At 42.6% G+C, this 26,012-nt stretch overlaps 1 protein-coding gene across 1 annotated transcript in view; it reads right to left on the bottom strand.

The window, feature by feature from the left end:
- Positions 1-26,012, bottom strand: part of AP3D1 (adaptor related protein complex 3 subunit delta 1) — a 112,395-nt gene that overhangs the window by 69,695 nt on the left and 16,688 nt on the right. The window contains exons 2-14 of the mRNA XM_056574261.1: positions 25,591-25,686; positions 11,958-12,038; positions 11,789-11,869; positions 10,946-11,053; positions 10,127-10,256; positions 9,901-10,040; positions 9,065-9,138; positions 8,709-8,758; positions 8,113-8,162; positions 6,472-6,520; positions 6,243-6,388; positions 6,006-6,154; positions 137-367 (exon numbers count right to left, since the gene is read on the bottom strand). Of these exons, the coding sequence (XP_056430236.1) occupies positions 137-367; positions 6,006-6,154; positions 6,243-6,388; positions 6,472-6,520; positions 8,113-8,162; positions 8,709-8,758; positions 9,065-9,138; positions 9,901-10,040; positions 10,127-10,256; positions 10,946-11,053; positions 11,789-11,869; positions 11,958-12,038; positions 25,591-25,686 (1,385 nt within the window). The remainder of the gene's footprint in view (positions 1-136; positions 368-6,005; positions 6,155-6,242; positions 6,389-6,471; positions 6,521-8,112; positions 8,163-8,708; positions 8,759-9,064; positions 9,139-9,900; positions 10,041-10,126; positions 10,257-10,945; positions 11,054-11,788; positions 11,870-11,957; positions 12,039-25,590; positions 25,687-26,012) is intronic.

Raw genomic sequence — 26,012 nt, 5'->3', positions numbered from 1 at the left:
CTCTATCCTGTGCATAGAGGATAAGTTATATTTCACTGGACCACCCCTTTAAGTACTAAGAAAAAGGTCTGATACTAACGTCACTAACAATACTATTATCATCTAACAGTTTTTCCGTCAAAGACAAAATTCTTACTCTGAAAACTCGCCACAAATCCAGGCAGCCGCATAAAGGACTTCACAGATTCCATTGCGCTGTGTGTTGCTGGCCAATAAGTGAGCATTGTCAAGTAATGTGGCCATTTGTGACACCGCAAACATTCGAATAGCTTTCACTCGAATAGCAACATCAAGCATTTGAGCAGCTATGAGGTGGCCATGGCGTGTCCCTTCAAGACGAGTAAGTTCTACTAGAATACTAATATACCTAAAGGAAAAAAAATAATGATGTTAGATATGAGGAATATTATGGCTCAATCATTCCATGTACATAAATAGTTTACTATGTGTTAATAACCCCTTAAGGACATAGCCCACTTTGGCCCTGAGGACACAGCCAATTTTTATTTTTGCGTTCGTTCTTTCCTTCTAGTTCTTTAAAGGGGTATTGCAGCCAAAAATAATTTATCCCCTATCCTATTCCCCCCCATCCCCTAGAAACTGCGATCTCCGGATTGGGACCCTGTCTCGCTCACTGAGGAGCGTGTGTCGACTACCGCTAGACGCCACCCGCTACATTTGTTTCTATGGGAGCGCCGATGATGCCCATGTGCTGGGCTTGGGTCTCTTCAGAGTTCTCATAAAAAACAATTGAGCATGTGCAGTCCCTTCACTCAGAGCCGGGTCCCGTTCCACAGAACGCAGGGGGTCTAAGCGGTCAGACCCCCGCGATCAGCTACTTATCCCCTATCCTGTGGCCTGTTGGCTGCAGCACCCCTTTTAAAGCCATAACTCCTTCATATTTCCATCCACAGACCCATATTTTTTGAACTACCAATTGTACTTTGTAATGGCACTTCATTCTACAATAAAATGTTCGGTGCATGAAATTTTTTTTTTGTAGTGATCGTTATTATTATTAATATTATTTTACCAGGGCACAGTGACATGTCCTCTAGGAGTTAATAATGAACTCTAACCAAAATAAAAATTGTGACAGCACAGAGTTAGTAACAATGGTCAGGGTCTGGGTGTTGAGACCCCCCACTGATGTCTAGAAAGAACAGAGAGAAGCACTAAGCTGGGCACCTCTCTCCTTGTCATCTCTGAGATGCAAGAGTTTTCACAGTCCATCTACAGATCTGTCTCCCCTTCCTCAGGGATAATAAAATCACTCCAAACATGCACACTCTATATACCATTATGCTCCACCAAACGGGAAGGGACATACGTCATTCCCACTGAAAATTTGAAATCATATTCTTTCTAATGTTTAGGCAGAAAATAAAAATAAGGGGTAGCTGGATTTTCTACTTTAAGATATTATTTTTCTGATTTATTTTAAATCCCCTTTTCATAACCCTTTTGAAGTAATTCTTCTAATTGTTTTTTAAAAACTTCTGTAGGGTCCTCTTAGTTTTCTATAGTACTTTTCATCACTTACTATTCATTGAACTTCCTCCAGATAATCTCTTGACAATAGCACAACTCCACCCCCTTTATATAAAAATATCCTAATTTTCTTTCAGAGACTTTATAGTCCTTTTTTCTCTCATGGTCAGATTATCCGTTTTTTTGTTAATACTATGTTGCTTTCTCGAATCATTCACGTAAGATTTTTGAAAATCATTTAAAACAATCTCATAAAAGGCTTCAATAAAATTACCTCTACTCTGAATGGGGTAAAATCGGGATTTACTTGCTAGCCGTGATGCTACAGGGGTACACAATAATTCTTCTGTGAGTATCTATATAGGAGTATTTAATTTGTCTAGCTATACAGTTACATAAGAAGAATTACAAGTGTTGAAGAAGGGTTTAACGTTTTGGCTGTCAGCAGATATGGATTTGGTTAAAACGTTATTTTCTAATGAAAAAAATAAAAATCCTATTTTTTTCTTTTGGAAAACTTTTAAAAAATCCGATACAGCCCCCGGTGAGACCAATAGTGGCGCCTGGGGGTGGGGGGGGGGGTGGGGAGTTCCCTTACAAGTAGGGTAGAGTATGTAGACCGCATACTTCAGAATTATGTTGTATCCCTGCTATCTTATTTACGTGATTCAGGCCAACTTTTAACCCTGAGAAACTTTGAAATAGAAAGAGGACCTATGGCTGATTACTATGGTTATTGTTTCTTTGTAGTCGAACATCCCGCAAGATAGAGGAGTTAGAGCAGTGGCAGATTTCTTAAAGGAAATCTGTCATCAGTATCACCCACACTAACCTGTCATACAGGCTTGTAGTGCAGGTGATACTGATCAAAATGATACTTACGGCGTCCTGAACCGTCACTTCGTTCTGCCGTAATTCATGTTTTCCAGTATATGCAAATTAGTTGTTTGGGGCATGGGCGGAGCTACAAATCCTCCTCCGAGCACTGTGACTTCATCTTTGCCAGGAGCCAATCTCAGCCTAACACCGCTTCAGGGTGTACCCAGGAAGTGGCGCATGCGTAGTACAAGCCAAGCGAGCAGGGAGGGGGATTATGAAAATAGAGGAGCCGGGCACAGCCAACCCGGCAGAGATGACATCAGTGTGACGGATGAGGGTTTGTATCTCCGCCCATGCCCCAAGCAACTAATTTCCACATAATGAAAAAGATTAATTACGGCGGAACAGAGTTACGGTTCGGGACGCTATAAGTAACATCAGCACTACAAGCTTGTATGACAAGTTAGTGCAGGTGATGCTGATGACAGATTTCCTTTAAAAAAAAAAAAAGATATTTTAATGCCGGATAGCCAAAAGGAGTTTTCAATAGAATGTTTACAGGTCGTATTAAATCCTAATTATTTAATTGTAAATGGCCAATTTTATCTTCAACATCACGGTACCACGATGGGAGCAAAATGCGCACCTGTTTTCACAAACCTCTATATCGGGATGTTCAAAAAGGTTTTTATAGAAGTGTTTACAAGTCATGTATACAATTTTATAGATGACCTAATTTTAATATGGAAAGGTAGTCTGGATTTATTTAATGATTTTTTTTTTTTTTTTTAAAGAGGTGAATCAGAAAGCATGGGGGTTACAATTTACGGAAACAATCAGTAAAGCTTACATTTTGTTTTTAGATTTAGAGCTATATGTTAAAAACGGATGTTTACACACAAAAACCTTTTTTAAACCCATAGATGCATGTGGATGGATGGATATCTACATATGGAAGTGAGCATAAAAAAAAAGTTGGAAAGTGAATATTCCATTTGGACAATTAACTAGAATTAGAAGAAATTGTTCAGAAATCAAAGAATATATAAAACTGGCAAAAGTAATAGAAAATAAAAAAGATTTATTGAAAGAGATTATCCTATAGCCGTTATAAAAGGAGCAAGAAGAAAGGCAGATGGAATAAACAAGGAAGATCATATAAAAAGACAGACATTGCGGAAAGTAGAAGAAAGAATAATGAGTCCTTTGGGGCTGCGTTCATTACAAGATATTCTAGAAATAAAAAAGAAATGGAGGCAATAGTGAAAAAATATAGGTCTATTCCAGAAAGTGATCCTTTCTTGAGAGAGATATTGGGGGAGAAAAATGAGGACCAAAGTTAATATACTGAAGAGAAGAAAAATAAAAATAAAAAGTTCCACAGCACATAGCACCTTCTTAACCTTGTTTGGATAAACGAGGAAAAAAACAAACCACAAAAAAAAAAAAAAGTGTACATTTAAGGGAGCTTACAAGTGTAATAAAAATAAATGTGGCACCTGTAAATAAATACAGTCCGGGATGAACCATATTATGAGTGCATCAACTGGTAAAAGATTAGAGATAAAAACCAGGAAGGACTGTGGGAGTAGCTATGTAAATTATGTTCTGGAGTGCCCCTGCAGCATCCAGTATGTCGGTAAGACGTCACAGGCACTCAGGAATAGAATTAACTCCCACTGTTTCAACAAACATCATGCAGGAGAAAAAGTTTTTATATTTTTAAGTTGAAAGCTTTTGTTCCAAGTGGTTTTAATTAAACATTAGAAAGAATAGGATTTCAAATTGTCCAGGGGAATGACGTATGTCACTTCCGGTTTGGAGCAGCATAATGGTATGTAGAGTGTGCATGTTTGGAGTGATTTATAATCCCTGAGGAAGGGGAATACCCCGCAACATGTCGAATTTGTAACTTTTGTAATAGTGCAATAAAAAGTATTTTCATTCGAAAAAGGATATGTGGAGTGTGATTGAAGCCTGACCAACAAAAACCTAATAGAATGCCAGAGAACAAAGAGAAAGAGGAGAAAGGAAGGAAACGTGGGAGGACGCTGCGTGATTGAAACAAGTGTGCCGGCCTGGGGGGAGTAGTAGATCAATTACTCCCCTCAGTAAAGTAAGTGCAGAGTCATTCTTTCTATACCAGTATAAGAGATAGTGAATTGGATGGTCCGCTTCCGTTTTTTGTGTTTTCTTGTGCTGCAGGAAGGAGAGGAAAAGGGAGAGAATCTCATAGCTGAGCGCTTGTCTCTATTCATTCTGGCAATCTTTTAGGGTCTCCGATTACAACCAATAAAAAACTATTGCCATGTAATAAAAAACAACAAAAAACACATACTTGCCTACCTCACCTCCTGAGGATCCTCGTGAAGTATTGCTTCCTTGCTTAAAGTTACTACATCCAAGACAGACTTGTTTAACAATGACAGCCACTAACTGAGGCGGGACACTGCTTCAGCGGGCTGTCACTAGCAAGACAAGGCCATCTCAAAAATAAAAGCCAGAGCAATCAGCAAAACTTTACAGGGGAATCCCCAAGAGCGCAAGATATATAAATAAGCGTTATTTTGTCATTGCGGTTTCAGAAACATTTAAAAAAAAGTTTCTAGGATCCAAATACCAATTATAAAAATAAGAATATAATAAACTATTAAAGAAAAAAAAAATTATAAAAAAAAGCTTCCCTACAGTACAGGGAGGTACTATATGTTCTGTACTACTCTTTATCTGTGACCGGGTTAGCTGCTCCTTTGGACACGTTTGTACTGTACAGCTCCTGTCCTCTACATAGACTGATTTACAGATTCCAGCAGCTCTTTCTTACTTTCATACGTAAGGACTTGCATTATCAGTATCAGATATCTACTTATGCTTCTTTAATCCTCACTTCTTCCTATTTTTGGTGACATTTTGGGGCTTCAAAACCAATTAACAGGTTTTAATAGAGTTATGGGTACAATGGTCAATTTGGAACCAATTATTATTGTAACTTGAGGGTCCACTGCATCTGTAGTTAAAACATAAGTACATATTTGACATTTTGGAATAATAAGTCAAATGTAACAATCCCAGTATAACTATGTTTAATCACTAACACTAAAAAAATAAATAAAATAAAAAACAGAAACCCGATCTTCTGGACACCAGACTTTTCCAGTGGTTTCTGTTACCACAGATGTTGAAAGGTTTATCCTTCTCTGCCTTCTCTAGCTACTCAATCAAATGAGGTCACCAGCTTATAATCATTCTGAAAATATACTTAAAAATAAATTACACATTGAAGGAAATCTGTCATCAGTGTCAATTGCACCTTTTGGTACAGGTAGTGCAGGGAACACTGTTGATGATCATACTTACACGGTCTCGTTCCGTGATCCGGTTCTCCTACTATGTTCCTCCATTGCTTTGGTTACGGGGCCGACTTGGAGCATGGGCGGAGCTGTCTGGCATCACTGCAGCTGCTTCTCCGCTGGGTCCCGCTGCTAGCAAACAGTGGCATCAGGAAGCTCAGGATATGCTCCAAGTCAGCCCTGGAACTGGCAACAAATACATCTACTACAATCTACTAATATATTATGGTCTACCACCATTATCTATGAGATGCTCCAGGTAGCTAAAATGATGTTTTTGTACATTTAGATCCCAAGATGTAAAGTGAGCACACCAACAAAATGAAACCATGTGCTTGTACTAACCACTCAAAGTTGGTAATGTACTGGTAGTTAGACTGGCTACATATATCAATAATTTTGGTCAATAATTCATCCCTGTAGGCAGTTCCTTCCGCTTTGTCAACATGAATCATTAGTTTCTTAACAATCTCCATCAAGTTCTTCTTAGACACCTGTACAGAAACAGTGAAAGTTAACTTTTTTTCTTAGTGGAAACTTATCAACCAGTCACTAAAGATATTGCGAGCTCTTGCTTCTTACCATTCCATAAAGAAGATCCAGGGCTCGTAATCTAATTGACTCATCCTTGTCATCCAGACACTGGAGGATAAGGTCTTTGTGGGACTGTACAGATTTTGGGTGAGTTTTCAAGATTTTGGACATAGCAAGCAATCCTAGATACTTCACTGCCAAAAGAAGTACACTGTCAATGGGGGGGCCAAATCGAGAGGAAATAGGATGACAGTTTGCCTTACGATATTTTACTTACAATTCTGGTCTGAATCTTCAATAAGAATCCGCAGCTTTTGAACACACAACTGCGAAAAAGAAATACATTTATAAAAAGGTTGTACTACAAGTGGCAAATACAGGCTCAATACTAGTACAAAGAACACGTATCTCCCTGCTGCACCCACTTGTCATCGGCCTCAGAGCGAAGAGCGCTCCGTGTCCAATGACTCACGACACAAGAGCTGGAGTATCGTGAGGTCATGTCTCCGCCCCCTCATGATGTCACGCCCCCTCAATGCAAGTCTATGGAAGGGGGTGTGACAGCATCACGCCCCCCTCCCATAGGCTTGCTTGAGGGGGAGGGGCATTATGTCACGAGGGGGTGGAGCAGTAAGTACCGTAGTTGCCTTGAAGCGGTTTCTCACAAGCTAGTCTGAAAAAATCCCCTGCCAGCACACAAGCCCGCTGCGCATCTCAGGCTACTAAGTTTCACCTGCAGTCAGACCAAAATTGTAATAAATTTGGCACATCCATGATGCCACACCCATTTTGCACCAGTATCTGCAAAGTGACAAAAATGTTAAAGTTATTGTACAAATTGACAAATACGCCAGGTGAAGAGATGATAAATGCACCCCTTAATGCTCAGAAAGATCAAATCTATACCTACATTTTCTACTACAGTTCAGTTGCTTCTCTACACCAATTTCACAATAAGTGCTCAATGTAACATTAAAGCACTTGGACCAGTTATTTGTTAGTCGGCATTGCTCATATGTTAATCGCTGGATTTGCACAATGGAGGCAGGACCCAGCATACCAAGCTTCTCTGTCTTCATTGTGCAAAACTGGTGACCAACATATTAGCAATGCCAGTTAATAGATCTATTGTAGCTACCAAACCATGGATCCAGGCAAGTTATACCTCATTTTAATCTGGGTAAGGCTACATGCACACCACGTTTTCCCTACGTTTTGAACCGTATACGGCTGGGGAGAGGGGGCGGAGAGTTGGGGGTGGGGCAACCGCATGCTGCCGTATGCGGTCCCCTATCTAATGTATTTCAATGAGCGACCGGAGTTAAACGCTGCCTCCGGTCGGCTCCATTTTGCCCCGTATACGGTTTCCCGACCGGACCTACAAACACTCAATTTTTTAGGTGTTTTTCCCCCTACTATGGGAAATCAAGCTTATGTTTTTTTTTTCCCTTCCTCTGGATCAACAGTAGGATTAAAAGTTGGATTTTTTTTTTTTTTTCCAGTGTATATTCCATACACTGATCAATTCTGCTCCACAGAACAGCAATGGTTAGTGTTATCGGCGCTCCAGTGCTACAGCCTGCCATGGCTGGCTGCAGCTTTGGAGCGCGGATTGGACAGCATGGAGGAAGGTAAGAGACCCCTGCCAGCCGTCCTCAGCTGATCAGGGGCATCACAATTTTCCCTCGGTGGTATCGATCAGCCTGCTGAGCTAGCCGAGAACGGGTATTGCCACATTTAGAGGTCGCGGTCAACTTTGATTGCGGTGTCTTAAGGGTAATGCCGGACATCTGCCCGATCAGTGATGTCCGGCATTGGTGGTGGGTCCTGGTTGCTAATATTGGTTGAGGTCCTCTAAGTGGGGGAACGCTTTAAGGCAGGTTATATATACATGAAAAAACAGAAATGAGTAACCTACCTGAATGCTAGCGCTGTGGTTGGGCATTCCTGATGACAGCGAAATCAAAACTGTAAAACAAAGATTTAATTTATTGTACTACTACATACATTTGTTTTGGATGTTGATATTTATAATAATTTTTAGTATCTTCTGTTATTTAAAGACTTCAAATAATGTGGTTAACAGCACATTGAACCACTTTGACACTGAATGAATCATGCCTTGCCTTTTCTGGTACTTCAAAGATCACGCTTTCTATAGATGCCAGAAGCATGTGGTCTGACAAGTTTATATTCTGCTGGTTCCAATATGTGTGATAGGAATAATTCAGCACAAGCATTTATTAACAGTATGAAGATGTTTTTCTATCTAAAGTAGTTTTAAGCCTGCTAAGCTGCCCTAGATTACCTAATGTAGCTGACTCTGTTAGCTAGATGGCTGCTGCAAGAATTGAAGGAAAGAGTATCCAAGGGTAGAGACAGATGGCAGTCGCAGCACATAAGGTCTCACATACGCTGTTGAATTGTCATTTTTAGCTAAAGTTATGTTTCCACCATTTAAAATATATTCATTATATTGTTAAGAGTACCAAAGATTCCAATTATTGGACTTACCAGCTATTACAGTATTCACACATTCGTAGAGGAGTGACATTGCAGATGTACTGTTCAGAAGAAAATATCCCCCAAAAAAAAAAGAAATAAGTGAGATAACACGTAAGGTGCAAGAAGCTGGAGGAGATGTGAAAAGAATCATGAGCACAGCAGCACAAAGAAAGAGCTGCAGAATATATAGGCATTATATAAATATTGTCACCATGAAAAAAATATATATATACTTGGATATAGTGATCACTAAACTGTAATTATGTGCAAACTATTGCTACAATAGTTAGAAATGTAAGTCACTCTATTGTTATAAAGTCCACCTATTGAATGTACATCAAATAAGCAGCACTGACATATCATACCTGTGTATAAGGTTGGTCAGAGGCTCAATTAATTTTTTTCCCAACCTTGGTTCCAAGGGAGTAAGTGCTCCAAACTGTAGTTAATGCAGAAAAGCAAAAGAGGCATAAGACAACATAAACCATGAATGTAATTTGCTGAGGTACTTTTCATAGTCCACTACATATCTATACAAGAGAATAACAAAAGTATTAGCAATCAAGGGTTAATTCTATCCCATTTCATTTAGAAACTGCTATTCTGTCTCCATACAAATTAATCTTCTGTCTGCTCTAAAAATCTTTGTGTTAATATCCTGGAAAACGAAATGATCAATTTCAAACTAAATCCTCTGCTTGTTGTGAGGAAAAAGACCAGTAATATAAGGGAGTTCTAAAAGTGTTAATGGGGTATTCTAGGCAAAAACTTTTTTTTCAACTGGCTCCGGAAAGTTAAACCGATTTGTAAATTATTTCTATAAAAAAATCTTAATCCTTCCAATAGTTATTAGCTTCTGAAGTTTTCTGTCTAACTGCTCAATGATGATGTCACGTCCCGGGAGCTGTGCATGATGGGAGAATATCCCCATAGGAACTGCACAGTCATCAGAGAGCAGTTAGACAGAAAACAACTCAACTTCAGAAGCTAATAACTATTGGAAGGATTAAGATTTTTTAATAGAAATAATTTACAAATCTGTTTAACTTTACGGAGCCAGTTGATATATAAAAAAAAGTTTTGGCCTGGAATACCCCTTTAAATCTAAATGAATCTTGTCCTACACACTCCTGTCATTTCTTGGGATGAGGCTTGAGCAGTAATGTTAGATGGAAGAGGAGACTACAGACAATGTTCTTACCAATTTGATAATTTTAATTAGGACCCAGTTGTTAGTAGAAGAAGTCATGAGCTTGAAAAACAGCGGAGCCAATGACAGGTAGTTTTTGGGGTTTCTACGAGCTAGTTCACAAATAACATTCACCGCTGCAGACTGAACTCCTGGGAGTGGAAAAAATGGGTCACTTACAAGCAGTTTTATCAATGTTTGGTTCATGACAACAAAGAAGTGACGGGAAAACACTTACCTGGATCAGGGTCCTCCAACTTTTCTTTCAGTCTTGGAAATGCTGGGCGCAGAGACTCTGGATACTTGAGAAACACTTTATACATGATCAGAACAGCCTTTTTCCTTATATATGGCTTTGTGTGGGACATCTATAGGGAATATGAAGCATTTTTACTAATGTTATATAGTTTAGACAAAATGGCCTAGATGTATCAATCTAGCCTGAAACTCAGTCAATCTGGTTTTCCCATAACCAATCACATCTCAGCTTTCATATGCCAATGAGCCTTGGTAAAATGAAAGTTGAGCTGTGATTCGTTGTTATTGGAAAAACCAGATAGTTTGGGTTTCAGTCAGCTTGATAAATCTGAGTGAATTAGCGTTCAGCCGATGTATGAGCATTTGCATGTCAGATACCAGGTATCTGACGTTATGGGCTATAGACCTGGGGAACAATGTGTAATCTGTGTTTTAAAGGGGTTTCTCAACACTATTATAAAGTGATGTCATATCTTTAAGATATGCTCTAATTTTATGACTCCTGAGAACCCTCACACATGCTGACAATTAAGGGAAAGCACATTTATAGCCCTGCATCCCCTTCACTGTATTTCCTCTGCACAAGAGTACCACATTCAAGTAGTCGCTGCTAGGGAATTATGGCACTACACATCAGCCATTCAATCGAATGGTTGCTCAAGTAACACAAGGGCAGCTGAAGTCAGCCAGAACGGGAGCCGCTCTACAACATCTATATGCCCAGAGCATGCTTTTATAACGCAATCACTTAAAAGTAGAACATATGTTTTTATCGAGGTCTTCTTACTACTGCACTTACCAGTGTCATGATGTCATTTGCCAAATCTCTGGCCAAGTCTGGAGTGACAAAACAAGACAGCCCAGTCAGGGCTACACCAGTGTCATATTGATTAGGACTGCTTAGATCCTGAAAATAAATCATCACTGTTATAATAGGTTCTAAAAAAAAGATCTAATTTTTCATTATAATTCAGACTAACATAAAAATCTGTAGACTCAAGCAATGTTCCTAAAATCTAATAACCACTGACATCCAGACAACATAGATATATCTAATGCTAGGAAACTGGGAAAGAGAAAAAAAAAAAATCAAAACTACTATGGCTTCATCAAAGGCACTTTGGTCAAACCCAACAAACGCTTTAAAACGTACCTCTACAGTTTTGGGCACTTTTATGAATAATTAGTGTTGCACTGTTCATTTTGAAATAGTTGCCGAAATACCTTCACTGAGCGCCCGGTCTCCCAGCCACATATAACTGTGCTTTAGGAGACCGAACTTCCATCTCCACGGCATAAGTCTCCAGTGAAAGACCAGTGTAATGTCATTTTACTTGCCCCAGAGACAGGTGCTAAGGAGATAGAGCAGGAAACAGAGTCCCCTAATGCACTTACATGCAGTGTGGAGCAGGAACAACAGGGGATAGGTAAAGGTACTCCCTTTTCAAGATTTAAAATGTTAACAGTGCTACCCAATAGTAATTTTTTGCCTAAAACTCTAGAGGTACACGTTAAGTCCATAGGTTCAACTTGGTACTGCCAGTGACTGTCATATGCAACAGATTTAGCACAGCATTATGGCTTGTTATAAATGACAGATACAATGCTGATGTATACAGAGTCTAAACCAATGATCTCTTACCTTTCTTATCTGGTTTGTTGTCAGCATAATAACGTCTGTGCTCTCATGAAAGCATTGTGAAGCTGCTAGGTATCCAATTCTCTGAACAACATACAAAAGAAAAAAAGAGGTCTTAAATGCAAAACCAGTCACATACAAAAACAAAAAAGGTTAATGTTTTAGGTCTTACCTTGAAAGTAAACTTTGAGGCACTCATCACCTCAATGATATTGAAGGCAGCCCAGCTGATGTCATAACCCAGCATTTGCAACTGTAGACAGAAGGTAAAAGCAACATCAATAAGAAGCACAAAAGTGGTTAAGTCATCCCCTATAGCAGTGCTTCCCAACCAGGGTGCCCCAGCTATTGCAAAACTACAACTCCCAGCATCCACGGAAAGCCAAAGGAACACTGGTTGGGAAACACTGCCCTATAGTATAAAGCAAATATGAACAATATTTTGTTATGAATTATTTATTTATTTATATAGCGCCTACAGATTCTGCAGCGCTTACAATTATGGGGTACAAACAAAGACAAATATCAGACATAAAATTACACAATAACTATGAATTACTTGTACTATAGACAGATTAAAATGTATGGGGGTGGTCAGACGCACCTTCTCTAAACTAGAGAGCTACTAAGAAAAATTTCAAATCATTTTTGCACCCTGGAACTTCCATGCTTTATATGGCCCGCTATTAGTGTGGTCGGCAAGTATTCTATTTAGGGATGAGCTAATTGATTCTGACGAATCTGAATTCTTTACGAATTTCAGGAAAAATTTGATTCGTAATGAATGTGAATATCGATGCGATTCAATCGTGTGAATCACTACATTAAACTACATTTAGTGTGGTCCAGGCTCCAGGGCATCTAAAATGGCGGATCCACATGTGAGGACATGGGGCAAGGAAGCCTGGGAAGGCAAGAACAAGGGTAGGCAGGATGACCCTGAAACAAATGCAGCCTATCAGCAATGGTTTACCACAAGCCCAATCCAGCCTAGAAGCACTGATAAGGGAGTGAGATTGAGTGAGAAAGTGCCATTTTGGGTGTAGTACACAGCGACTGTGTGCTGCAGCACTCGTGTGTACAACAACTGAAAAGCTAATAGTAGCCAGCCAGTTAGGGTGAGCAGAGCACACTGTCCTCTATTAAGTGTAACCTGTGCGTACATCTAAGTGGTGTACCATTTTGTTCCTGTTAAAGTCTTAAAGGCCTAGATACTGTGAAAGGCCAGCCAAAAATACACACCTGCTGGTGTTGTAGACAAATACTGTTTTAAGCGTAGTGAAGCGTATTGTACTCCCCTCATATACGCACTAAGTATGTCAGGCAGAGAAGTGCCAGGACATGCACAGAGGAGTGGCAGAGGCCTAAATTCATCAGGGAGAGGTCGCAGCAGACTAGGGGTGAGTGGCAGCAGGAGTAACAGCAAGAGGTCTGAGCTCCTGTTATCAGCTAGCGGTCGTGTCGCGACCAGCAACCAATCTGCCATCAGTGACTGGTTAACACTGTCATTCACTTCATCACAAGTGACATCTGACACCCTCAGGCAAGAGTCATCAGTGGGTTCCTCAGACACAACACTCAGTTGGCATGGCCCAGGAGCAGTTCCTGTCCTCCCATTGCCCCTGTCCAATGCTGTTCCCTCCCCCACAGAAATATCTTATGCTGTGGGTTCAGCTCCACTATTTAGTGAGGACAATCTAGAGGACAGTCAGCAGCTACTGCCCAGCCAAGAAGCAAAGCCACAAGCAAAAATAGGGATATATAGGTAACCTACCACAGTGAGTGTGATAAACTGTAACCCTATTAGTAATGATTGCAATTAAAGGAAACTGTCAGCTTTCTCCCCCAGCACTAACCAGCGGTACTGGCTGGTAGTGCGGGGGGCACTGATCAGGTTGATCCTTACCGTGCCCGGATCCGCCACACCGTTCGGCTTTAATCTTCTATTTTCTGTATATAAAAATGAGGTGCTAACTGGCACCGACGTCTGTGCGGGCCGCAGCGCCACCCAGTTCATCAATATTTCTCCCTTCCCTCTTCTCCCAGCTCTGTAATGAAGAGAGAGGGGAGGAATATTGATGAGCTGGCCAGTTAGAACCTCATTGAATATACAGAAAATAGAAGATTAAGGCCAAACGGCGCGGCGGATCCGGGCACAGTAAGGATCAAACTTATCAGCGTCCCCCGCACTACCACTGCCAGTACCACTGGTTAGTGCAGGGGGAGAAAGCTGACAGTTTTCCTTTAATGATCTCCCAATAATAAACCATGAAAAAAAGAACCACTGGAGTAATTTATAGAAAAATATTAATTGTACTTTATATAGACATATACATTTCTAATAGACTAAAATGTAATTATATGATATACACAGAGGAATCTAGCTGCAAGACAAGTAGGGTAAGCCCCTGATAGCAATAGTAATGGTATATAGTCAATGATAGCAGCAAAAATGTATTGCACATATAGTATTGATAATGTTGGTAACATGTACAATAGTGACTGGTAACTAATAATAGGACAGTATGGCAACATAATGTGGCACATAAATCAATACAGGTTATCTACAATAATAAAAACAGCTGTTTTATTATTGAAACTATATGTGCAATACATTTTTGCTGCTATCATTGACTATACACCATTACTATTGCTATCAGGGGGGGGACTTACCCTGCTTGTTTATCTTGTTGCTAGATTCCTCTGTGTACATCACATACTTACATTTTAGTCTATCTAGACATATGAATTTCTAATAAAGTAGAATACATTTTCTATAAATGACTCTGTGGTTCTTCATTTTTATGCTCAGCCAAGAAGTGGAGGAGACATCGCCGCTTCCTCTGGTAGGCGGTAGGGATCGACCGATATCGGTTTTTTAGGGCCGATACCGATAATCGGTGCAGGTTAGGGCTGATAGCCGATAACTTATAACGATATTCCGGTATAAGTTATCGGCTATTTAACCTCCTGCGACACCGCTGTAGATCATTGATTTAAAGCGGGAGCGCTTTAAATCAATGATCTGCAGTGGCTTTTGCAGGGCCATAGGCCGCCGCCACCACCCGCTTCTCTTCCCTACCTGTCAGGGTGGTCCGGGCCATCCTTCCTTCCTGTAGTGTCCGGGGGCGTTCCGGGTGGAGGGTGAATCGGTCCGGGCTGTCCTTCTCCGGCGGACATCTTCTCCACTCCGGGCAGGCTCCGGCCTAGTACGCTGCATAGACGCCGCTGCACAGTGACGCCCGTGCGCAGCGACGCACCTGACGTCACGGCGTAGCGGCGTCTATGCAGTGTACTAGGCCGGAGCCTGCCCGGAGTGGAGAAGATGACCGCCGGATAAGAAGGACAGCCCGGACCTGTTCACCCTTTACCCGGAACGCCCCCGGACACTACAGGAAGGAAGGAAGGATGGATGGCCCGGACCACCCCCATTACGGGTAAGTTTAATTTTTTTATTGACTTGGAGGGTGGGGGAGGGGCCGACCGGTATAGCGGTATGGGCAAAAATCCATACCGGTATACCGCCCGGTGGGGGGTGCGACGCGGTGCGGTGGGTCGGGGGTGTGGCGGGTCGGGGGGGTGGGTGTCGCGGTGCGGTGGGGGCGGGGCATTATCGGCAAGATAATTGCCGATACCGATAATGCCCAAAATCGTGATTATCGGCCAATAATATCGGCCATACCGATAATCGGTCGATCCCTAGTAGGCGGGCAAGTAGTGATGAGGAGAGTGACGTGGGAGGCGGTGTTGCCAGCTTTCAGGGTCCGGAAGCAGACACTGTTGGGGAACCTGAGGAGGACATCAGTGCCAGGGGTAGGCCACCTGATTCGCGGCAGTGGAACAGGGGTTCCTGGAGACGGCGGCAGTAGCAGTCAGTGTGTACTGTGGGTGGGAAAATCAGCGACTCGGCAGTGTGGCAATTTTTCAATAATCATCCGGAGAATGTTAACCTGGCGACATGCAAGATGTGTCGGCAGAAGGTGAAATGTGGCCAGGGTCCCAACATTGGCACCACGGCCCAGCGTCAACATATGCAGCGTCACCATAAAGCAGCGTCAACATACAGCAGCCTAGGAGAACCGTGGCTCTGATGTGGTGGTCCAGCCTGCTGCATCACTCAGTGGCATGCCCCCTCCCATAGACATGAATGGAGGGGGCGTGGTGTGACGTCACGTCCCCAGTCCCGGAAACCTGGAGGTTACCGAAACCAGAGATTCAGCACCCGCATAGAATGCGGGTGCTGCAGGGAGATCGCGGGAGGTCTCAGCAGCGGGCCCCCCGCGATCAGACATTTTATCCCCTATCCTTTAGATAGGGGATAAAATGTTTTTGCCCAGAACACCCCTTTAAACTAGCTATTTGGACACTGTCAGTGATGGGGAAACTTGCCCCTTCTGTTAGTCTGCATAATTTTCTACATGTTCCAAAACATACTGGCCGGCATTTATCATTGCAGTGTAAGTGAAGCATTTTTCTACACTTTTTTTTCGTGTGCTGGTAATGTGTAGGAACACCAAATTTATTAAATGGTCGCAGAGGATTTTTATAAATTTTGTGCAGGTAAACATTATCTGAAATTTCTCTCTCCACATACACCATAAAGCTAAGCTAAGTCTGGGATGGTGTAGTTTTAGACACTTTTCAGTGGCTTTGCGCCTTTTTACAAAAAGCCGCAAAAACCCTGCTTGCACTTTTTTTGCAGACACAAAAAAAACAGTCTAAAGAATGATAAATGTTGGCCACTGCCTTCTAAAAATCCTGGGTAGGAGATAAGATGCATGATCGCGGGGATCCCACCGGGGACTGATTTTAACTGGGGTGCTGCATGCAAGATCACGGGGGTCCCCAGTGGTGGGACTCCTGCGATCAGGCATCTTATCCCCTATCCTTTGGATAGGGGATAAGATGTCTAAGCGCCGGAGTACCCCTTTAAGCAAACACCAACAGGATAGCCAAATGTGACTTAGACACGAACGGAAGCCAAACCAGGAATGGATCATAAACAGAAGACAAGCAGAATAGAAAGACTGACCCTTTTCTTTATAGAAACTGGGATGGTAGAGGTTAAAGTAGGCCCCAACAGCACTCCGCTTCTGGGAATACTACCAAAGGAAGAGCAGCTCAGCCTGGGCTGGCTGTAACTATACAGAATTTATGTACTAGCACTGTAAATGAGGTCCCTTATAACTAGGAAAATTCTCCAGGGTATTGGGGACCTCCTCTCCTTCACACCGCAGAAGACCACCGATAATGACCTCTGAATTTCAGTAACATTCTCATATGCTGCCTTATATAACAAGCAGCAGCTGTAACATAAAACTCTTCTGCCAGTACTTGCTGCTAACTGAGATCACAAGACTACCGGAAATTCTTATTATCAGGAATCTCATGATTAAACATCTTCAATTACAGTTTCTCATTTCTGTTCTAAAACCATGTAAATAGATGGCCCTCTGAGGTTACAAAACACTGCCAGCATCAGAAGAGGCCATTCATACGCCAGCACGTGGAAGCATATTGGTAAGGAGATGCCGCACAGTTGTCTCTGGTCTCATTGCTTTTATATAGTTTATGACAAGGCATCTCAAGCTTCTCCTTACTAGACAGACCAAGGAGATGTCTAGGCCTTACTGAGGGAGATTTAGCAAAACCTGTGCAGAGAAAAGTTGCCCATAGCAACAGCTTGCTTTCATTTTTAAAGAGACTTCTGAAAAATGAAAGAAGCAATGCGATTGGTTGCTATGGGCAACTTTTCTCTGCACAGGTTTTGATAAATCTCCCCCTACCATTCACAAAGAAAATCCACAGAAAAACGTAAACGAAAAATGAATAGATACAATAATGGCCCTCATTTACTATTCTAAACCAGACTTCTTTTGTCTGGTTTTTTTGGGCGCATCTTTGTAACCCGACATTTCTGAGCTTTCCCACGTATTTATAAAGGTTTCCAACCCGAATTTGATGAATTGTTGTGGATTTTTTTCCCGACAACTCAGAGGAGTTGGAAACCAAAACCTACAAAACCCACGTGCGACAATCAGGATGCGGCATAATAATAAATACCAGGGGAAAAAAGCAGTCGGGTAAGAAAGCAAGATAGACTTACAACCCGATTTTCTAAGTAAATGAGGGCCAATGTGTCAATTATTTTGCTAAACCAATGACTGCTGTACCCATAAAAGGCCTGTGTAACCTATAATCACTTTTGTGAAAACCTCCTCACCAACAACTAGGGGGCACCTCAGTTGTTAACCCCTTAAGGACCAGGCCATTTTATATCTTAAGGACCGGAGCGTTTTTTGCAATTCTGACCACTGTCATTTTAAACATTAATAACTCTGGAATGCTTTTAGTTATCATTCTGATTCCGAGATTGTTTTTTCGCGACATATTCTACTTTAACATAGTGGTAAAATTTTATGGTAACTTGCATCCTTTCTTGGTGAAAAATCCCAAAATTTGACGAAAAAATTGAAAATTTTGCATTTTTCTAACTTTGAAGCTCTCTGCTTGTAAGGAAAATGGATATACAATATACATTTTTTTTTATTCACATATACAATATGTCTACTTTATGAATGCATCATAAAATTGACGTGTTTTTACTTTTGGAAGACACCAGAGGGCTTCAAAGTTCAGCAGCAATTTTCCAAATTTTCACAAAATTTTCAAACTCAATATTTTTCAGGGACCAGTTCAGGTTTGAAGTGGATTTGAAGGGTCTTCATATTAGAAATACCCCATAAATGACCCCATTATAAAAACTACACCCCCCAAAGTATTCAAAATGACATTCAGTAAGTGTGTTAACCCTTTAGGTGTTTCACAGGAATAGCAGCAAAGTGAAGGAGAAAATTCAAAATCTTCATTTTTTACACTCGCATGTTCTTGTAGACCCAATTTTTTTATGTTTGCAAGAGTAAAAGGAGAAAATTTTTACTTGTGTTTGTAGCCCGATTTCTCTCGAGTAAGCACATACCTCATATGTCTAGGTTAATTGTTCGGCGGGCGCAGTAGAGGGCTCAGAAGGGAAGGAGCGACAAGGGGATTTTGGAAAGTATGTTTTTCTGAAATGGTTTTTGGGGGGCATGTTGCATTTAGGAAGCCCCTATGGTGCCAGAACAGCTAAAACCGCCCACATGCCATACCATTTTGGAAACTAGACCCCTTGAGGAACGTAACAAGGAATTAAGTGAGCCTTAATACCCCACAGGGATTTCACAACTTTTGCAAATGTAAAAAAAAAAAAAAAAAAAAAATATCTAAAATGCTTGGTTTCCCAAAAATTTTACATTTTTACAAAGGGTTAAAGCAGAAAATACCCCCCAAAATTTGAAGCCCAATTTCTCCCGATTCAGAAAACACCCCATATGGGGGTGAAAAGTGCTCTGCTGGCGCACTACAGGTCCCAGAAGAGAAGGAGTCACATTTGGCTTTTTTGAAGCAAATTTTGCTCTGGAGGCATGCCGCATTTAGGAAGCCCCTATGGTGCCAGGACAGCAAAAAAAAAAACACATGGCATACCATTTTGGAAACTAGACCCCTCGGGGAACGTAACAAGGGGTAAAGTGAACCTTAATACTCCACAGGGGTTTCACGACTTTGGCATATGCAAAAAAAAATTTTACCTAAAATGCTTGGTTTCCCAAAAATTTTACATTTTTACAAAGGGTTAAAGCAGAAAATACCCCCCCAAAATTTGAAGCCCAATTTCTCCCGATTCAGAAAACGCCCCATATGGGGGTGAAAAGTGCTCTGCTGGCGCACTACAGGTCTCAGAAGAGGAGTTACAAATTTTGCTCTGGGGGCATGCCGCATTTCGGAAGCCCCTATGGTGCCAGGACAGTAAAAAAAAAAAACACATGGCATACATTTTGGAAACTAGACCCCTTGGGGAACGTAACAGTGATACAGTGAGTACTTACACCTCACAGGTTTTTTGAAAAGTGGGCCATAAATTGAAAAATTAGATTTTTTTACAGTTAAATGCTGGGGTTACCCAATTATTAACATTTTCACAAGGGGTAATATGAGGAATTGGGTTACACATTTTGGAGGGCTTTTCCCCCTGACTATAAAAATACATCCACATATGGGGTAACGTGCTGGGCGGGCGCACAACAAGGCTCAGAAGTCATAGAGGTCACTTTGTATTTGTGGCCTATGGCATATCAGTAGCTGACAGTTACATACATTCCGAGGAAAATACAAAAATGAAACACCCACATGTGAGACCATTACAGAAAGTACCCACCCTGAGGATTGGGTATAGGGGTAAAGAGGACATTTCTAACGCACAGGTGTTTCCTAAATTTAGTTTCCAGGAAAGGATGAAGGGTAGCTTTTGAAAATTGCAATTTTCAACCTATACTCTGCTTCATTTTTCTGGGAACAACTAACATGTGACTCCGAATTGTCGCCTGGAAATACGACAGAGCTCAGCGAGAACTCTTCGCATTTGAGGCGAATGTTTGTTACGGACCTAACAGTTACATACATTCAGAGGAAAATACAAGAAAGGAGCACCCACATGTGAGAATACTACAAACAGTACACCCACCCCCTAGGGAAGGTGTATAGGGTGAAGTGGAGATTTGGAACAAATGGGTGTTCCCTTCATTTATTTTCCAGGAATGGATGAAGAGTACTATGGGGGGGAAGAAAATTGCAATTTTAGAACTGATATGCCAATTATTTTCCCAGAATGATGACCAGAGTACAGCCAAAAGTAAAAATGATGCCCGCCCCAAACCCTATACTCTGAATCATCATTCTGGGAAGGGGATGTGTGGGGCCATCCCTATTCTGTTACCTCAAATGCGCAACCCGCTCAGGTGGAGAGAGAGAGAGCGTTGCGCATTTGAGGCAACTGCAAACCTCCAATGCTGTTGACTCTGTGTCCCATGACCCATTTTTGGGGGACAAAGATATTATGAGGGGCATTGGGAAAGAGGTTTTGGGTTTGATTTTTTGGGGGTAGGGTATTTTGGAATAAAATTTGGAAGATAATGTACCCTGGACTGATACATTGGAGCCGAATTCTGGGGAATGAAATTTAGGGCAAAGGATGGAAAATTTAGTACTCCATGGAAGTGTGATACTCCCTGAAGCAGCCTATGCAGAGGCCCGGATGATCGGGGCAAGTGTCACACTGAGTGGTGGTGTCCCTCCGTCTCCCCTTCCTGTGACACACTCTGCATCTTTTCTGGGTTCGTCCCGACCTTCCAGTGTTGGGGATCACACCTGGAAAGTGTTGGCCGGGGACGATACGGGGACCTAAAGTTCCAGAGGTGCTCTGACCCACTCTTTGGCGATCACCATAGATGAGGGCCTTTAGAACTACCTCTTGGAACTCCAGGTATGTCCCTGTGTTGCCAGCGTTCTGGTACAGTATAAAAGAGTTGTACATGGCAACCTGTACCATGTAGACCGCAACCTTTTTATACCATACCCGTGTTTTCAGCATGGCATTATATGGCTTGAGGACTTGATCAGAAAGATCAACTCCCCCCATATACCGATTGTAGTCCAGAATACAATCGGGCTTGAGGACCGGTCCCGCGGTACCTTGCACAGGGACAGGGGTGCTGCCATTCCCATGAATTGTGGTGAGCATAAGGACATCCCTCTTGTCCTTATACCGGACCAACAACAGGTTCTCATGGGAAAAGGCACGGGACTCACCCCGGGGGATAGGAGCATGTAGGGAATGATGGGGCGGAAGGCCTCTTTGATTCTTCCGGACTGTCCCACAAGCGACCGTGGATCTGGCGGCGAGGGATGAAAAGAGAGGGATACTAGTATAAAAGTTATCCACGTAAAGGTGGTAACCTTTATCTAGCAATGGGTGCAAAAGGCCCCAAACGATTTTCCCGCTAACACCCAGAGTGGGGGAACAATCTGGGGGTTCAATGCGGGAATCTCGTCCCTCATACACCATAAACTTGCAAGTGTACCCGGAGGTACTCTCGCAAAGTTTATACATCTTCACGCCATACCGCGCTCGCTTGGTCGGGATGTATTGCCGGAAGCTGAGTCTCCCCTTGAAGCTGATGAGCGACTCATCAATAGAGACCTCCCGCCCCGGGACATAGGCCTCCCAAAATCTGGCCCTGAAGTGATTGATGACCGGCCTGATTTTATACAGGCGGTCATACGCGGGATCAGTTCGGGGGGGGACATGCCGCATTATCAGCATAATGCAAACATCTCCGAATGGCCTCGAACCGGGAACGTGTCATGGCCATACTGTAGAGGGGTGTCTGGTAAAAGACGTCCCCACTCCAATATTGCCTGACACAGGGTTTTTTAACTATACCCATATGCAGCGCAAGGCGCCAAAAGGTCCTCATTTCGGCTGCATCGACTGGAGTCCAGCCGCCGGGTCTAGCTAAAAGTGAGCCCGGGTTAGCGGCGACGAACTGTTGGGCATACAGATTCGTCTGTGTAACCATCAAATTAACAAAGTCGTCACTGAAAAAATGACCGAAAAAGTCCTTTTCAGTGAACCCGGCGATGTTAATTTTGATTCCTGAGTCGCCAACAAACTCAGGAATCACGGGCTCGTGGTCCGCTGGCTCAGCCCAGTCAAGTTCTCCGGTACGAGGTACCAGTGACCTTGGCAGGGGGGCTTCACTAGTATGAGCGCCAGGGGGACTCATACTAGCATGGGGCACAGGCTCAAGGACAGAGGAGGTTTGCGGCACCGCATGGCGGCGAGTTCGCCGCCTTGGTGGCTCATCATCTGAACTAGATGATGAGGAGGACGATGAAATAAGGAAGGTGGGGTCTTCATCGTCCTCTGAGATGCTTTCAGAGTCGGAGGCAATTAGGTCATATGCCTCCTCCGCCGAAAACACTCTGCGGGCCATTTCCCTACTCTAATGGGGATACGGGTATGTGTGTGTGTGGGGGGGAAAACTTTATTGGTGTGTGTGCTGCGTGTGGTGTGGTGCGATACTACCTCCCTAACCCGCCCTAGCCTAACCTAACTAAACTAACCCTCCTAACAGAAAAAAATATTTAAAAAAAAGGGGGACTTCTAGCGCAAAAAAAAACCCTGCACCAAAAAAATAAGCGTTTATCCAATCAGTGGTGTGCGCACTGATTAGCGCTTGTGGCGGCAGGGGGCGCAGAAGTCAGTGGGGGGTCCGGCCACTCAGCTCAGGACAGTGGCTGGTGGCTTGTTCACAGACCCCCACACAAAAAACCCGAAAAATTAAATAAAAAAATGCTTTACCCCGAAAAAAATGCACCCGCCTGAACCAAAAAAAAAAACGCTGATCAGTGATAAATCACCGACAGCGGTGGGACAGGCTGCACACACAGGTACGGTCCGTCCACACAGTACACGCCTGCTACTGGTGGCACGGACCGCCTATGGGTGCAAAAACACGCTAGAAAACCTGAAAAAAAGCGCCGGCACCACAAAAAAAAACACGCTGATCAGTACTACGGGACTGATCAGCGGCGGGTGGGCTTTAACAAACGGTGGCGGACCGCTCTTTTATAACTAAGAGGGTCCGCACACACGCTTAGTGAAAAAAAAAAAAGAGAAAAAAAAAAGGCTGACGGCAGACAGCAGCGACCCAGCAGGGCCGGGGTCACGCAGCTAAAGGTGCTACGGACCCACGGACACCCACTGAGGTACGCCGGAAAAAAAAATTTGAAAACTACTTTTTTTTTAACCCTAACCTGTCCCTACCTAATCTAAAGCTATCCCTGGGATTTCTGTGCCAAGGGGCCACAGAAAGGGGGCAAGGGGCACTTTTTTTAAGTAAGGGGATGGTGGGCAGCACGGGGTTCCGTCCTGCACACCAGATCTCTGTGAAATGGCGGGCAGAACGGAGCAACATGCTCCTAGCCCACCAGATCCCCTCCCATTACTATGTGATTGGTGTGGCCACTTTGGCCACCCAATCACAACTGTACTGAGGGGGTGGCCACAATGCCAGCCCCCAGTACAGCATGGATGGTGATTGGTGGTGTATACTACACCACCAGTCACCATCTATATCCAGGTCACAGGGTCACACGTGACCCTGATGACCTGGAACCGCTGCAGAACGCCGGTTAGTAGTTACCGGTGTCCTGCAGCGATCGCCGGTATAGGAGGTCCAATCAGCAGACATCCGGCTCCGATCCCCGCCCGGCGAGCGGCGGGGAACGGAATCGCAGCGCATCGCTCGTCTGAATTGACGAGCGATGCGCCGCAATCGCCGACATGGGGGGTCATCATGACCCCCCTGGGCGATATGCCCCGATGCCTGCTGATCGGTTTCAGCAGGCATCGGGCGCCGGCTCCGCTCCAGATGGTTGCGGGGGGCCGGCAAAGCACAGGACGTTCTCATACGTCATGTGTCCTTAAGGACTCGGACATGGAGACGTATGAGTACGTCATGTGTCCTTAAGGGGTTAAAGTAGATCTGCTGTAGACATTTTTTATAATCCTACGTGCCCGGGCTGCAAAAAGTAACAAAACAAAGTTTAAAGGGGTATTCCAGGCAAAGACTTTTTTTATATATATATATATATATATATATATATATATATATATATATATATATGTATATGTATATGTATATGTATATGTATATATGTATATATGTATATCTCAACTGGCTTTGGAAAGTTAAACAGATTTGTAAATTACTTCTAATAAAAAATCTTAATCCTTCCAATAGTTATTAGCTTCTGAAGTTTTCTGTCTAACTGCTCAATGATGATGTCACGTCCCGGGAGCTGTGCATGATGGGAGAATATCCCCATAGGAACTGCACAGCTCCCGGGACGTGAGTCATCAGAAAGCAGTTAGACAGAAAACAGCAACTCAACTTCAGAAGCTAATAACTATTGGAAGGATTAAGATTTTTTAATAGAAGTAATTTACAAATCTGTTTAACTTTCCGGAGCCAGTTGATATATATATATAAAAAAAAAAAAACTTTGGCCTAGAATACCCCTTTAACTCACCTTCTGACATTCCCCCGTTGCGCTGTTATCGGTGTCTCAGTCCTCCGATGCAGCCGGCTTCTTCCTGGGGACAATGACTCATACTGCGCTCAGCGTATCGCCGGCCGCAGCAATGTCCCGCCTCGGCCGGTAAGGTCCCCGGACAGCAGGGAGAAGGCGGGGCCCAGGCTCCTTACATGACAGTGCGCTCAGCCTATCACCGGCCAAGACGGGACATTGCTTTTTTCAGGATTTCAAGCTGTATTCAGTCATTCAGTTTACATTGAAATCTGCAGCAGAAAATCTGCAAAGAATACTACTGTACATGTGAATAGACCTTTTAAGAGTTTTTATACTGCACTAAGAGAATGCCTATGCTATAAAATATAATCAGATTTGCAACAAAAACCCAAATTTTCTCAGAACAGCACCAGATGCAGTCAAAAACACAATTCTGGGGGAAAGCCATAGCTTGTGTAATCATAGAAGTTACCAATTGTGTGTAGCAGGTAAACAAACATTTGCCATTTTTCATTTGGTTGTGTGTGCAGAAAGCCTGCAATGAGCAATTAAATGGTAGTGTGTCAGATTGTGCTGCAGATTACCTGTGGATCTGTTAATAGCATGACTTATTTTTTATTTTTACTGGAGAGGGTGGTGGTTCAAAAAATCCCCCAAAAGATCCTCACTAAAATCTGCAAGGTTTGTCATGGACTTGTCTTGCCAATCTGCGGCTATTCCAAATCACGTGAATGCGCTATTCATGTATAAAAAGTGTTTCAATGTATTCAAATTTGTAGTGCTAAAGGAAAAAAATTATGGCACATTAATAGATACAGAAGTACTGTACTTACGTAGGTTAACTTGCAGACGGCATTAGCTTTCACAGCAATGTTGTCTTGCTTGAGTTCTTGTTTGATCTCGTCGATACAGTGCGAAATATACTTGGCCTGGTAGGGGATATAAAAAATAAATGAATTATGCAAATGCTTAGGAAGTGTAGAACATGGACATGCAAAAATCAGTAAAGTAAATAAATTCCAGGTGCCAGCCAATCAAATATATGGGAAAAATGAGTTTAAATGGGCACTTTTCAGATATAAAAACTTTTCGTATGTTGCACATCTTGGATAAAAACAATAGTTTTTCTAATATACTTGGTTAAAAAAAATGACACATTTTATTAAAGAAAACTGCCTTTGAATATCCCACCACTAGGGGTCCCCATACCTCCTGGGACACTGATGAGTGCCACAGCAGCATAAGGGTGTCCAAG

The sequence above is a fragment of the Hyla sarda genome, chromosome 1 (genome assembly GCF_029499605.1).
Source record: "Hyla sarda isolate aHylSar1 chromosome 1, aHylSar1.hap1, whole genome shotgun sequence".
In the NCBI taxonomy this organism is placed as follows: Eukaryota; Metazoa; Chordata; class Amphibia; order Anura; family Hylidae; genus Hyla; species Hyla sarda.
Note: the sequence above shows the minus strand (reverse complement) of the source record. Positions and strands in the feature narration are given on the sequence as shown.